Source organism: Leptonychotes weddellii, chromosome 1, assembly GCF_054177405.1.
Source record: "Leptonychotes weddellii isolate Sample4059 chromosome 1, ASM5417740v2, whole genome shotgun sequence".
NCBI lineage: Eukaryota > Metazoa > Chordata > Mammalia > Carnivora > Phocidae > Leptonychotes > Leptonychotes weddellii.
The window spans coordinates 137,803,225-137,818,252 of NC_138369.1; the positions used below are offsets into that span (position 1 = coordinate 137,803,225).

Sequence of the window (15,028 nt, forward strand, 5' to 3'; positions counted from 1 at the left end):
GATGTGGGACTCGATCCCAGGACCCTGGGATCATGACCTGAGCCGAAGGCAGACGCTTAACCATCTGAGCCACCCAGGTGCCCTCGGGTCAAACTTTAAAAGCCTTGACCCAATTCACAAGCTGATGCCTTTGATTCAGAGGTATTTCATGTTTTTCTGTAATCCAAGCTTCTATAGTTAATAGCAATGATGATGATGCTACCATTTATTGAATGTTTACTAGATACCACACATATAAGTGCACACACACACACATAAACACATATAGAATGTGGCTAAATGCCAAGATATGATTTTTGTCTGTTGTATGAAAAACATGTAACAATTTTTGAATTGTGGTTCTATTTGCCCATCTATTCTTAAGGCTAATTTATGTTTACAGACTCTTGCTTTCATTATATCTGTCAGTATATAAAAGCACTTGCTGAGCCTGGCCATCTGGTGTGGGAAATAAGATTTATCATTTGCATTTCCACAAATAAGCAGAAATTTCATAACTATGAACTAAAACATAATTAATGATTTTGCTGATTATTCTTCCCTGAAATAGCCATTAACTGAAGTAGTCTCCTATGCAGTCCTATATATCTATAATTCCATACACACTTGTGATGATGTTCCAACTATCATTCATTTACCCTTGCATTTTTTTTTTCAAGCTATTTATTTACTCTCAAAACCAATTATGAAAAGAGCAAGTCATATAAGCACATCAAATAGCTATATGAGAGCACTTAATAAATAATAATTGATAGAAGTGAAGATATCCTTAACAGATCCATGAAATGCATTTCAAATATATAATAATAATTCTACTAAGGATAAAATTAAGATTATTAGCACAGTCATACTGGGATTCCCTACACATATCATATACTAGCATGTGAAAATAACAGTTAATTCTCAATTGTATCTATTAAAAGGCCAATAATATGTGTGTACGTATATCATATTTGTATATATGAGTATGCATATAATATATACTTCTCTTTGTATCTGCGGATATATGTGTGTACATACATTAGCAAGAATGTTATATGTGAACATATTTATTTAGGTTCATATATGTATATATTGTATTTTTCAATGATGGAATTTTTGCTTTCTCAAATACTTACTGCTCTTCAAATAAAATGATAAGACTAGGCTTTTTAGACTTCCCCGGGTACCACTCAACTCCAAGATGTCTGAAAGATAATCTAGCCTGTCCCAGAACTAAAAGTGAGGTTAAGGACAGAGGCAAAATTAGACTCTTTCTAAAAACGTTCTGTTTCACACTATCCCTAGGGCAAAACAAAAATCATTTTTCCTTGGTCCTGTGAGGCCTCAATTTGTGTGTAGTCTTTCTCTGTTTTGGAAGCTGTCCTGACCCACTAATCCAAGTAAATGCCATTTAAAGCATATAGAGGAATTAAAATGATAGGGAAATGCATTACCATCTGGCCAGAAGCCCCCGGGAGTTGCCACTGAGAGAACTTAAAGGTCACAAAGGCCAAAAAGGATGGTGGTGAAGGGTGTGAAGGGTGGGCTATGAAAAGCATGGAGCTGAGACTCTGAACACCTGTATTCTAGTGCTCGGTCAACAATTCCCATCAGGTGCTTTTTGCAGAATACATGATCTTCTTGAACCTAAATTCCTCATGAAAGGCATGAACCCGAAAGTAGCAAAAGTGTCTTTTATTAATACAATCCTATAGCCACTCAGAAACTTAAAGAATTGACTGATTGAATATTTAAATTGTTTACTCTGTATCTCCGTAGCTTTCCAGATAATAAAGCTCATTTTCTACCATTTCAAAGTTTGCATATATTCATATTTTTAGAGTAAATAATATTTTTAATATTCTCAAGAAGACATTCTAGTAAAATATATTCTACTGAAAATTGTTTTCAAAGATAATGGTTGCCTCCATGTCGTGTATTGTTTGTTCTGGCTATTGTTTTAAGCACACCCAAAATTCATTTGCTGAACGTTTCACTCCTTCACTGTGGAACTTCACCACATAGTGGTGACAGGCAAAGACTAGAGCCAGCCACCTGGGCCAAAACCCCAGCTCCTCTGCGTCCTAGCTGTGTAAATGTATGCAATGCCTCTTACTATCTCAGTGTAAAAAAGGGTTCATTGTAATGCCCGTCTCATAGCATGGTTATATGCTTACCTGCGTAAAGCATCTGTGACAGTACCTTCTAGTAAGTGCTGTGTAAGTGTCGGTTTTATTCGGTTGTTGTTGCCATTATTTATATAAAACACAGATGAGGAGGACATTCTTGAATTCAGCATTTTCCCTGTTATTTGACCTCTGAGCTGATATGTTTGTAGACACTTTTGGAAACATTCGCGTACCAGAGGACGCTTCCGTTGCACATGCAAACCATCATAGGTTTAAACACACACTCGTGCACACACGCACACGCACACTCACACGCACATTCATTCACACACGCTGATCAGCATATGTGCCCTCAAAACTGCAAAGTGAACCAAAATTAGTCACATTGATTTATCTTTCGAACATCATTGTCTAAGCATACAGTCTTAAATCTAAAAATTTTTGTTGTGAAAAAGACTAACACTTTCTTCTTGTAATGGATCTATATGAACAGAACTATACAGAAGGAGAAAATGGAGCAAGCAAAGCATAGGAGACAAGCTCTTGGGGCCTGCATTTTCTGCCCCAATTTTCTCCTTTCTGTCAACACACATATGCCTTCTCCACTTTCTTCTCCATTCCAGTCTGCTTCTTAGATCCACACCCACATGCCCCAAATTGTGTCCACGTTGGGAAAACTAAGGTGGCAGTGGGAAACATAGAGGCTGCCACTCCTGGGGAAATTCTGGGCAAGTTCCAGCCTCAGTCCTGCTTCTGGTCTGGACCTGCCTCCTAACCTCCCTAGGTTTGGTTGTCGTCGTTGTTGCTGTTCCTGCTGCCTTTGCTTTTGATCTTTAAAGTTGTCACATGAAGAGTTGGGACCAGATGATTCCCAACTACCTCTTAAGACTCTACAAGGAGTTGGCTTATTTTCCACCTTGCAGCTCAGGGGCCATTCAGCCATAAGTGTTCCTTGGAAGCAATTCCCCTTCCCATTAACAAATAAATAATTACCGCTTCCCCTGAGAAATGAGAGTTTCAGACTGGTCCCATGTTTTATTGATGGAGACACTGTGATGAATCAGCTGGAGGAGCCCGTGTCTGGCTGCTGAAGGACCCTCACCAATGCTTGGAATCTTAACGAGGGCCGACATCACAGTGCTATGCAGAGCAGAGCGTGCGAGAGGAGGCTGGGTGAAGAGGACCCCGCTGCACCAGCACACACATCAGTGATAGCCTTCTCCAAGAGCATTTTCTATTCAGAAGTGTTCAACCACTGATAGCCCTTGAGATACTTACAACTCAAGGAGAAGCACTTAGGAAAGGTTGGGAGCGCTTCTTGGGCTGTGCATAAGCGCATGGACCTTGAGGTGCTGGTACCTGGCCCGTTCTTACCTCTGGTACTGTCAGCTGTCAGCTGTAACCTCGAGTGAGGCTGGATGTAACTATTCTCTCTCCTTTCTCTTTTGCATTGCAGGGCCTGGGTCGGTGAGAGGAATAAATGGATCCATCAGTCTGGCCGTACCACTGTGGCTGATGGCAGCATCTTTGCTCTGCCTTCTCAGCAAATGTTAATAGAATAAAAATTTAAGAATAATTTAAAAAAACACACAAAAACGCGTCACACAGGATACAGAGAGAGAGAGACAGAGAGAGAGCGAGATGGGGGGAGACTGTTTATTTTACAACTTTGTGTGTTTTTAAATGAAGGGGGAAATAAGAAAACGAAGAAGAAAATACACTTAAAACCATTTTAAAGTCCATCAATAAAAACTTAACTATAAATCAGGGTGGGAAAACTTCTACAAGGATATGTGTATATCGAAGCAAATGTATACTATATAAAGACTACATCGTGCTAAGGACACCCGGATGCTGTAAAAATAGGAGGAGTGAAGAAGTGTCAGATGGATATTAACCCCCCCACACACACTTTATCCTTCCTTCATTCTTTTTCATCTGTGGAGAAAGAAAAAATAAGGTCTTGCCTTTGGTGTTTGTATTTCCATCATCTTTTTATTTTGTTCTTCATTTGAGCTGATTCATAGCCATTTCAGACTATCAGTGGAATCCACGCTGGAATCCTGTGTTGAGCCTTTACCTGGCTTTCCTGCCTCCACTATCTCTCCAACTTTTAAGACCATCTCCTCCCCCTCCAGTGTGTTCCATCTCCCCCACATCCATCCCAGAGACTCCCTTTATACCCCCCCATCCCCATAGCTGCTGCTTCTCTTCACCCCCTACCACACCCCCCAGCACTAGTCATGCCGCAAACGCTAGGAAGTGCCATTTTAATTTTCTCCACTGTGTGCGCGTGCTCAAGTCTCTCGCTCTCACGTGGGTGTACATGTGTGTGAGCGTGTGTGTGTCTCTCTCTAAAGCATGCCAAGGGAATGGTCCATGTGTACATAGACTCATTGTGCTGTAGATACTGTCCCGCACTGTAATTGTGAGATGCGGCTGTGACAAGTTGCTGGGGGACATGGTGGGGAAGGAGGCATGGAGCAGGGTCCCCCAACTTCCCCCATGGCTGTCACATGACATCAGTGTGTATCCACACCAAGCTGTGCCCCTTCTAAGGGCAGAACCTCATATTCCTCCTAGTCCAATCATCAGAACCCAGTCGAGAGTCACTCAGAATATCACTGTAAATGAAAGTGCCTACTATTGACGGGGTGAGCAAACAGTAGAAAGAATCAGTGACGTCAATGAGGTGACCTAGGAGAGAAGGTTTCTGATTTCACTCTTGTTTCATGAGTCTGAGGAATTCATGTATTTCCTGGCTTTTTGCAGGCTTGGACCTGCTCTGCTGCAGGAGTGAGTAGCGTGTGTTGAGTAAATCCCAAGAACCAGGAAGGTCTCCAAGTGTTAACTCCCAATGAAAGGTTGATGAGCCACATGGAGATACTAAGCAGCCCTGTTGTGCCCCTTCCCTGATCTTCAAATAACACTGCATTTGGCCCCATGGATTCCCTTGAGCAGAGATTGTTTCCTATTTCAGATAAAATATAGTGAGAGTGAGCAAGGCAGGAAAAGTAGACAGATGCGCAGGTCCCTACTCCTTTTGTAGAGATGTTGGCAGAGCTCTATACAAAGCATTGACCATAACAAGAAGGAATCCATTCCTTGTGCTCCTTTGCAGATTTTTGTCCTGGTGTTGTAAGCTAATACTTTATTTGGTGGCCTGCACAATCTCCTTTTTTGCTCCACTGGTAATGTTTGCAGCACCATTGTTCGCAGTAGTCCATCATTATCCTAGGCCAGGCTGCTGGAATATATTCCACCTTCCCTGCTCACTTTTGGCTTCTAGTTCCTGAAAAAGATACTGTGGGGGTTATGATGTCTAAGTTTACATCGACAAGAGTCATCTGAAATGTGAGTTAGTTCCTTAATCAAAAGAACTGGGAAACTTGTAATAATTTAGGTCAAAGTTGTACGCACACCACAAAGCTTGGTATCGCCACAACACCAGGATTTTCTTAGGAAAGGTTTTGCAGAGAGAGCTGGCTCTCTGTCTGTAGATGTCTTTGTCAGGAAACCAACGAGTGCTTTCACTTAAACTATAGGAGGCATTGGAAGTGGCTCAGTTTATGAAAAGACAGAGGATTATTATTGAGGTCACAATTGAATGTATTTCAGAAGAGCCAAATATGGTACCTCCTTTAGTTTTGGAACCTGCAAAATAGCTGTCACAGAATATAAAACAGGAAACATCCTAACTGCAAATAGAAAAAGGAAGGAAGAGAGAAAGGAAGAGAAGAAGAGAGGGAAAAAGTGGAAAAGAGGGAAGGAAGGAAGGAAGGAAGGAAGGAAGGAAGGAAGGAAAGGAGGGAAGAAGAAAAGACAGACCTAAAATGTCTACTGATAGATTTCATTAATTGAAGGCTCTTTGCAATGAGCCTTGTCTTTGAAGGTAATGATCTCTTTGATAAGCAACATTTTAAATCTGTTCTAGGGGATTCTATTGTTTGTTTTAGAAAGCTTATTACCAGCCTTCTTTTATGATTGCAGTTTAGACATGAAACTGAAGGGCAAATTGGGCTTGGGGATGGATAAGAGTATTTGTGGCAGAGCCTCGCATAGTACAGAAATTCTTATCCCAGAAAGTAGCTACTAAAATATAGGGAAGGTGAGCCATATTCCTATCCAGCATCAGTTTATTGACAATCGGGGTTTCTCTAACATTTTGGTCTTAGTACAGGAATAAAAGTTTATCATCATTGATGATAAATGTTTCCCACATATTGAAGAGCCAGTCACATCCTTAGGTGGAAGCTTTAGAGGAATGCATGCTAATTTAAAGATATATAAGAAAAGAAAAGTAGCAGGAGTTAATTTGGTTTAGTATCAGTTTCAGGAACAGATCCTTGTGGCATGTGACATATTTTAATCATACGCCTACATTTCGTATTGTCTCCACCCTATCATAACGACAAGGTCTTGATTTTATGGAAGGAGATTCTCCGCAGAAAGGAATGTCTGCCTTGTCAGCACCATTTGTTCCCTGAGTTTTAATATAATGGACCATATATTAAACATAATTAAACATATATTGAATATTGTGGTGTTTGCATATATCTCTGGCAGGATCTGGGAATTTTAAAAAAATTGTCCTGGCTCCTGTTTCAGAGCAAACATTGGCCCCAGAAATCTTCTAGGTTTGAGAATGTCTCTAAGCAATGTGAAGAATGGAGGAGAACCTAATTTGGAGAAAGGTCAGGAAAAAGGTGGCAGCCGGAGGACTGACACCAAGAAATTGAGTCTGAACATGGGACTTCTTGGAATTTAGTTCATCATATTGCTATAAATCCCTTCAAGAATCTTGTCCATTGGTAATCAAAACTTGAAACCCTGCACTGAAAAGAACCAACTGGTTGGAAATAATACCCTGAGAGGAGTGAAATTCATGAATTAATCTGAATGGCTAATATATTTAATGTCCTCTGTATGCAAAACGAAACTCCACCATTCATAAAACAAAATCCTTAGAACCGACCTTCAGTTAAGGAAAGCAGAAATGACCTTGACCAAGGGCACTTCCTGAAGAATGAGAACTACCCTAGGTTTTACAACTGCAGAATTATATCTTCTGTGCAATTAACTGTGCATCAGAAGGTGTTGCCTTGTTGGAGGAACAGTCTTACTTGTTTTGAGACATAAAATCCCTCTGCCCTAAAAGAACTAAGGCTTTGGGAAAAATTGTGTCTTCTGTTGGGGAAGAATTGTCCTATTGACCTTTGCCTTCTCTTCCAAGTCAGACAGACTTCTCCCTTGCCATGGGCATTTTTTTACTACATATTCAGTCAACTGGGGCTATTCATAGAGACCTTGTAAAAGTACTCGTGATATTCATGTTCTTGGAGACAGAAACACAAATCTGTTTCTCCTCCAAAAATGGATTTACCTCCTTTGCACACAAAAACTAAACTCCTCAGCATGAAATTATTTCTGAGTTATTACCTACCAAGTTGTTAGCTTCTTAACTACTCCAGAGTCACAGTTTCCATCCCCAGGGTGGTTGCGGTTTGACTGTTTCTATTGGCTTGTCTCCCGGAATCTCTCCTTTTGCTTTTTGCAGACCTTGAATTATTTGTGGAAAAATAATATATATGTGTATGTATTTTTTTTAATCTTATCTTTACAGATGCTATATTTACAATATTGTATGTATTATAAGACAAATCTAGAATAATGGTTAAAAGGAAGAAAAATACTGAATTTGGTTAAAAAAAAAAAGAGCTATGTTTCATTTAGAAAGATACGGAGCCCCATTTTTTCCACTTCGTAATTACTTGTTTAAGAGGAATTTTTTGTGGACCAAGTTCCATGGCCTTATTTTTCTCTTCATCTTCATTAACTTTTTAGCCTGAATTTAGTCTTGGTTACAGGTAACTATCAATTTTTTATAGACATTTAAGTGCAGTGTTATATCTGACCTATAAAAACTATTAATATTTTGAAGACAAATGTTAAACATAGCACAAAAATGGTGAGATAGGACCCTAAATTAAAAAACTCAAATTCAGTTCAGGAAGGCTTCTTCTTTCTTCCGTACTTAAAATATTTCTCTTCCAAAGACTACATTTGCCCCAGTGATGTAAATTTTCCATCATGGTTGGCATAATATCTGTAAACATCTCACTAAATGCAAAATGGAGTTTACATTTATGTGCATACTAGTGGGAAGAGAAGTAAACTATTCTCATTTGCATGTAGCTGTGTTGTCAAATGCGGCCAACTGAAATTCAAGAGAGAATTTGTTTTCCCCCAGCAATGTACATCACTTTCCTCTTGGCAAGGAAGCTGGTGTTAACATTAGGTTTAGGTTTAACATTTACACCAGTGCAAATGTTTATGGATATTATGGAAAACTTATTTTAAAATCTTGATTTCCTTTCAGTGCATTTACATACTGTGTGCTGATTAATAAATTAGGCACCAATCATGTGTAAATCAATGTAAATCACTAGTTTATGTACATAATATAAACTATGTAAACTTCATTTTTCATGCAGTGCCCAGGTTCAGCTAAATCTATGAATCTTAAAGAAAAAAAAATCAAATAAAAACTAAAGCATTTCACAGGTCAGAATGGGAAGGAGTATGACTAATGTCCCGAACAAGAAGGTTGCCTCAGCAAAAGGAAGCAGACCCACAGGAACTATTAAAGGTGACATCCTGCTCAAGTCACAGGAGGCCACCTCTTTGTTCCTGAGGGACCTAAGTGGAGTTTCTCCCAACTGACAGCCACAGCTGTCTCACCTGACCCCAAAGCAAGGGAAATGAGAAGACAGGGAGGAAGGAGTTTTAAGGTCTCATGTGTCTGCTGCATCAACTCCCAGTGTCTTCTTGTTACTTCTTACCCACCATCTAGGATGGCTTATTTAAATGGATCCAAGGAGGTCACCTACAGCTTGGTGAGCAAAATATTACTCAGTTTTTATCTTCCATCAGAGAAAGACATTGGGAAAGCTTCTTTTTCATCTTGATTCTAAGAAATTGTAGGATATAAGAAATATGCTATATCCTTGAGAAATATCTTGCCAAGTTACCCTAGGAAATGATTACTTTTACTTAATCTGATAGACCTATATTTCTACATATCTATCCTGAATATTGCAAATGAGGACATAATTACTTTAATTGGGACTATCTCTCTCAGGCACCTTCTCTTGGAGTCTTTTTGAAGGGTCTGATGTGTTTAAAAGAGTGACATATATGTATTTTCTACAATCTGAACAGCCACAAAGAGCTATCAAAGAGATGATTTTGGGAATCACATGAACTTTCTGCATGGATTGTTATAGAAAGAAACTTAAGTCAAATTGACATTACACTTAAAGTACATTCCTCCACCCAAGATAAATGGCAACTTTAAGGTGAAGCAGAAAGTCAAGAGAATTGGATTCTGGCTAGGGTCTGCCCACAAACAAGCTAGGTGACCTTAAGCAAGTCATTTAACCTTCCTGAGACCTGGTTTTCTCATACTGAAAGTAAGGAATTTGGATCACATCTCTAAGACCTCTGTCAGCTCTAAACTCTGATTCTGAATAAGAATTTCATGCTCATGTAGCATGTGGCCAGCTGGTCATTCCAAGGAGCTGTTTGTCACCTTCAGTTTGGCCTCTGTACCACCTTCATTTCTCGGTACCATCATGCCATCATCTCCATTTCAAAAGCCAAAACGTCTAGAATACAGGGTCCCTGGACTGGTTCTAAAATCCTCTTCTGATCAAAACTTCTTAGCAATGTAGAGAAGGGACACATTCAGATGATATTGAAGGCATTGAAATAGCTGGAGTTGTTTCCTTATAATAAAAAATCGAACTGTTGCACTAATAATCTTTCATAGGAAGGAAAGTAGTCAGATTGAGTATTACGCATGCTGTGCATATGAAAGGAAACATCAGGTTGTTTTTGTTTTTGTTTTTGTTTTTTTCCTCATCCTGGGCCAAGTGCCTCATTTCAGTAAATGTGTGTCCTTGAAAATTCTGCTTGTGCTGATATGGCAGTAGGCATGTGGTCCCGGGCAGGTTCAAAAGGCTGTTCTGTGAGGAAAAAGACAAGACAATACATTTTGTTTTATAAGGAATTTCTCATGACATGAGTTTCCCTAAACTTGACTTAGAGGCTGTGAAGTCAAGCAAGTGGACAGAGAGAAAACAAGCCTCATTTTCAAAAAGTACAGGTCGATATCATTTAAAGAGGACAAGTTAAAAATAGGACAAAAAGAAACACATTTCAGGAGGTGACAGAGTCGAATACAGTAAGAGTTGTTGTGAAGGCCAAGATCAAATGTGGAAGTTCAGTTCTCTGAGAAGAGGGGACAGAAATGATGCTTCTCAGGCAGTTAATGAGGAATTACTTTCTTGTGCCATGTTCTGAAGGGATTGAGCACAGGCCCACTTGTTTTAACCCATCGAAGCGTAGCCCCACACTATCCTGGAGGCTCAAATTAGCTTTTTCAATCATTGCCTAGGAGAACAGAAACCATCTGAGACTCCTGTGTACTGTAGAGCAGGGATTATCCGTAACTTCCCAGCGTTAGTATTACTTGATAAGGATGTGAGATGTGCTTAGAGCACTTACCAAGCTCTCTTTAAGTGGGAGAATGACCTGCCCATAAGACAACTCCCCATTTTCATGGTTATTTCAGAGGTGTCTCTTTGAGTGGTGCTCCTGGATCTACTCCTACAGCTACATTTTCCTCTGCACAAGCCTTCTCTATGTAAAGCCAGGCACAGAGTAAAAATCTGCTTCTTGCAAATGAAGAAAAAACATGGAGCTACTAGCTTCATGGCATGTGGCAGTAATTCTAAGATATCTGTGGCCTTTTCTGGACCCACTTCCCTAAGTCTTTGCTCTTCACCAGAGAATGTAAATGGTTCATTCTGGTGATTATGGCCAAGTCCTGCTCCCTAAGTATTCACTGGGTTTGAGGGAAGGTTAAAGGGAAAAAGATGCAGGGGGAGAGAAGCATGGGACAAAACCTCTGCCTTCTTTCCCCCCAACCTTGCCTCACCCCTTCCTTATCACCGCTCTACTGAAGGGTGTATAAATCCTGCTCTTGGTTAGAATTCTCCTTATTAACAGTGTTATATACATATAAATATATATATATATAAATATATTCCTTTTTTTCAGCCCTGTAGACATAAACAAAACTTTTCCTTGATGATACAAACACATGGCCATTTTTTATTTGGTTTTTTTTTGTTGTTGTTCAAAGTTTATTGGATGGATTTTTTTCCCTGGACACTAGCTCTGTGAAGGAAAATAAAAAGCGCAATGTGTGTTTAAAAAAAAATTAAAATTAAAAAAAGCTTTTTTTCTTTTCTTTTAAAATGTATTTAAATTCTGTTTCTCTCTTCTGTTACTTTACACGTATGAATGCTCTGCTCTTCTGTGATCTTAAAACAAAATGAAATAAATGTGAAAAGGAGACATGTCTTCATTGACCTGAGTCAGTGATCTTGTGGTTGACTGCACTGCCTCTTGGAGGTTGGTTTTCATGAATAAGATAGGAAACGAAGCCAATGATGAAAATAATGTGAAGAAGGGGTGGACAGAATACCAGAGAATCTCTTGCAGGCTCTATCAGTATCTCTCCTATCACAGAAGGGAATGTGGCATTTATAATAATTGTCTTCAACTAAGCAAAGAGGTTCTCTGCAAGTTTTTTCTTTTTCCCCCTTAAGGGATCATAAGAAAGAGCATTAATTACCATTGGGAAGCTACAGGTAAAGCATTAAGAAGTTTCAGATTGTTATATTTGAATGAAACCTTAGGACATAATCCCCAAAAAAACATTAGGGAGTATACTCTTTCATTAAAGTCTCCATAGTAGGGGTATCTTTAAGGATTGGTTTTAATAAGATCCTACTTGATAGCAATAGAAGGAACAAAGTTACTTTCTAAAGCCACCTATTTTTTTTTCTACTCGTGAAAAAGAAAGTGTTGTCTATTCTTACTGAGAGCCATTACCTTCACAAAATGCATCCAGAATCTCTATAGAATTCCTATAGCATTGCACAGAACAGACAGGAGATAGCAGAAGAAAATGAGAAATAAGCAATTCACAATCTGAAGAGGTGAGGTTGGTTCGTTGTACGTGAGAAGTGATTGGGAGGGTCTGAAGTTTGACTCTTAGTAGCCAAATTAGATCAGGAAAAAACAAGAGAACTGATGCTGAATCAGAGTGTGGCTGAGGGAGAGGGTGAGGAAGTAAGCACTCATGATCAAATCCAATAATCGGCAAAAGGTCTCAGACAGAAGCAAACCCTGGTCCCCTCTGGTTTAAAGAGACCGTTTAAGGGCCTAATCTTCCCAAATTTGAATTTTATATAAAATTCTGAAAATGCCTTCCTTCAATGAGTTTACCAAACTCAAAGTTAAAGACATAGTTCTCAAACAAAATAGCCCTCACATCACAAATGAGGGTGGCTGGAGGTCCCTGAATTTGTGGCTCATGTCTGAGCCACAATTTCAGGGTTCCCACTGTCCTCTCAGATGTAATAATTTCTAGAATGTCACAGAACGCAGGAAAGTGTTATCCTTATGATTACAGTTTTATTATAGCAAAAAGATGCAAATCAGAACAGTTAAAGAGAGACACATAGGGCAAAGTGTGAGAGAATCCCAAACATGAAGTTTCCTCTGTCCTTACCGCATGGAGTCAGGACACACTACCCTCCCAGCACACTGATGTGTCACAATGCCCAGTCTTTGGTGCACAGAGTTTTTATTAGAGTTTCGTCACTTAGGCATGATAGATTGAATCATTGGCAGAACAGCTGAACTCCTTCTCCAGGTCAGACTGATGTCACTACCACAAGACCCAAAGCCCCACTACTCTAACCACCTGGCTGGTCTTTCTGGCATGCTGGCCCCCATCCTGAATCATCCTGTTGTCATAAACTCTCTAGGGGCCCACCAGAAGTCACCTCATTAGCATGAACTATCAGGTGTGACCCAAGGGCCCAACATGAAAAACAAAGAAAGTCCTACTACTTGGAAAATTCTAAGGACCTAAAAGTTACCTTCCAAGAACCTGGGGCAAAGGATAGCCATATACCTCCCATTTCCAATCTTATATAAAACAAAACAAAACAAAACAAAAAGAAACCACTTGGGAGTCTCTAATAGCATTGTCCCCAAGTGGCTTGAGATTTTTTTTCCTTTTAGCCACAAAAGCTACAGGGTTAGAAAATTAACACCACCTTGAGGTTCTGCCTTCTGGGTGCCCCAGAAGAAATTCCTTGCTGTATATCCCACTTTCTACTCCCTTTATACCCATGTATTTAAAAGTATGTTCAAAGCAGCAATTGAGAACTGGGAAGAAGGGAGTCTGTGAATCTAACCTCTTAATGAAAGGGCCATGTCTTTTTCACCTTTTTGATCCTTTCAGACCTAGCACGGTGAATGGCTAATAATTTAGCAAACATTTGTCAAAATAGAATTGAGTTGTGTTCAATGCAACCAACAAATGTACTTCATGTGGAATTATTTTCTACCAATCACTGTAACCTCACCACAGTGGCAGAAGACTTCTAAATTCAAGTTTATGGAACAAAAGGCAGAACCCTCCCTCACACACACACAAAATTGTTACACAAACATGGAACACTTGGCTGCCTGTAAGCCCGAGAGTGGAGACTTACTGGTCTTTGGTGTGAAGAGGAAAAGGCCCTTTCTCCACCCTCCCCGCCAAGTTCATTCTCTTCTACTCCTTAGACTGGGCCATTGGCATAGACTTTCACCAGTTAAAGCTACTTCCTGGCCCGCAAATCTCAAACTGTTGAGGATCTTTAGAAAACCCTGGGAATTGTGTTTGAGAACAGAGAAGGGGAGGTCTTCTAACTTAATCACCTCTTACAGACCCAACCATTCTCAATGAAAAGGTGTGGGCTAACTTTTAAAACAAGTGCTTTTAAAACAAGACAGTTTTTACTACATAAGGTCATGTGAAATTGGGACTGGCCACGTTCTCTCTCTACTTTGTGTCATTCTACTTGCTCACCCTGCCCCTGTCTGGCCTCCCAGATCAAATTCAAGATCTGTTGGTCCAAAGAACTTCTACCTCGGGTCTGTCTGCATGGAGAAGACAGTGGGCACAGGCACCAGAGGTGGACCTCAAAACAGAAAAAGTTAGGGGTCCCCGGAAAAAGAAAGACAACTTTCAGGACACAAGTCATTTTAGTCCCCCAGCTATTTTTTTTTTTAAGCTTTTATTTATTTATTTGACAGAGACAGAGATAGCGAGAGCAGGAGCACAAGCAGAGGGAGTGGGAGAGAGAGAAGCAGGCTTCCCGCCGAGGAGGGAGCCTGATGTGGGGCTCGATTCCAGAGCCCTGGGATCATGACCTGAGCCGAAAGCAGGCGCTTAACGACTGAGCTACCCAGGCGCCCCTCCCCCAGCTATCTTTGTGACCTATGCCCTACCAGCTCTTCTTGCCCAAGCACACTTCCAGCAGAGTAAGTGTTAGAATTACAAATGCAAAAACCTCAGTAGTTGAGGATTTAAGGGAACAAATGGAATGCAAAAACTAACAGTCTCTATCAAGCCAGGAAATAGCCTAACCATACCAGAGACAATAAATCAATGGTAAAACTCCCAGTGCTGTTTCAAAAGTAAAGACTGATCCAACGTACATTTCTGAATTGTTTTTGCAGGATCGAAACTGTGCCCCATAGGGTTAATGAAGTTAAAACTAGCAGAAAACTTAAACCTTATTTTTTTCAGGGAACTGTTTCTCCCCTAATCAGCTATTATATCTTTTCAGACCCTACTCACAAATCCATTAGCTGTTTTTACAGAAGCCTGGACCCAAGGTCAACTGAAATTCCAGCCTCTGAACAAGCAAAACCCTGCATTCCTTACCCTGAGATAATAAGCCCAAGACCCTATCCAGTTTATACCGGGCTCTCGGAGCATGCCC

The 15,028-nt window shown here is 40.1% G+C and overlaps 1 protein-coding gene across 3 annotated transcripts in view; it reads left to right on the forward strand.

The window, feature by feature from the left end:
• The window catches only part of LSAMP (limbic system associated membrane protein), a 597,331-nt gene extending 585,783 nt beyond the window's left edge, over nucleotides 1–11,548 (forward strand). For all 3 annotated transcript variants that reach the window (XM_081833646.1, XM_081833650.1, XM_081833654.1), the window contains one exon: nucleotides 3,568–11,548. In XM_081833646.1, the coding sequence (XP_081689772.1) occupies nucleotides 3,568–3,665 (98 nt within the window). In that variant the 3' untranslated portion in view covers nucleotides 3,666–11,548. The remainder of the gene's footprint in view (nucleotides 1–3,567) is intronic.
• The last annotated feature ends 3,480 nt before the right edge of the window (nucleotides 11,549–15,028 follow it).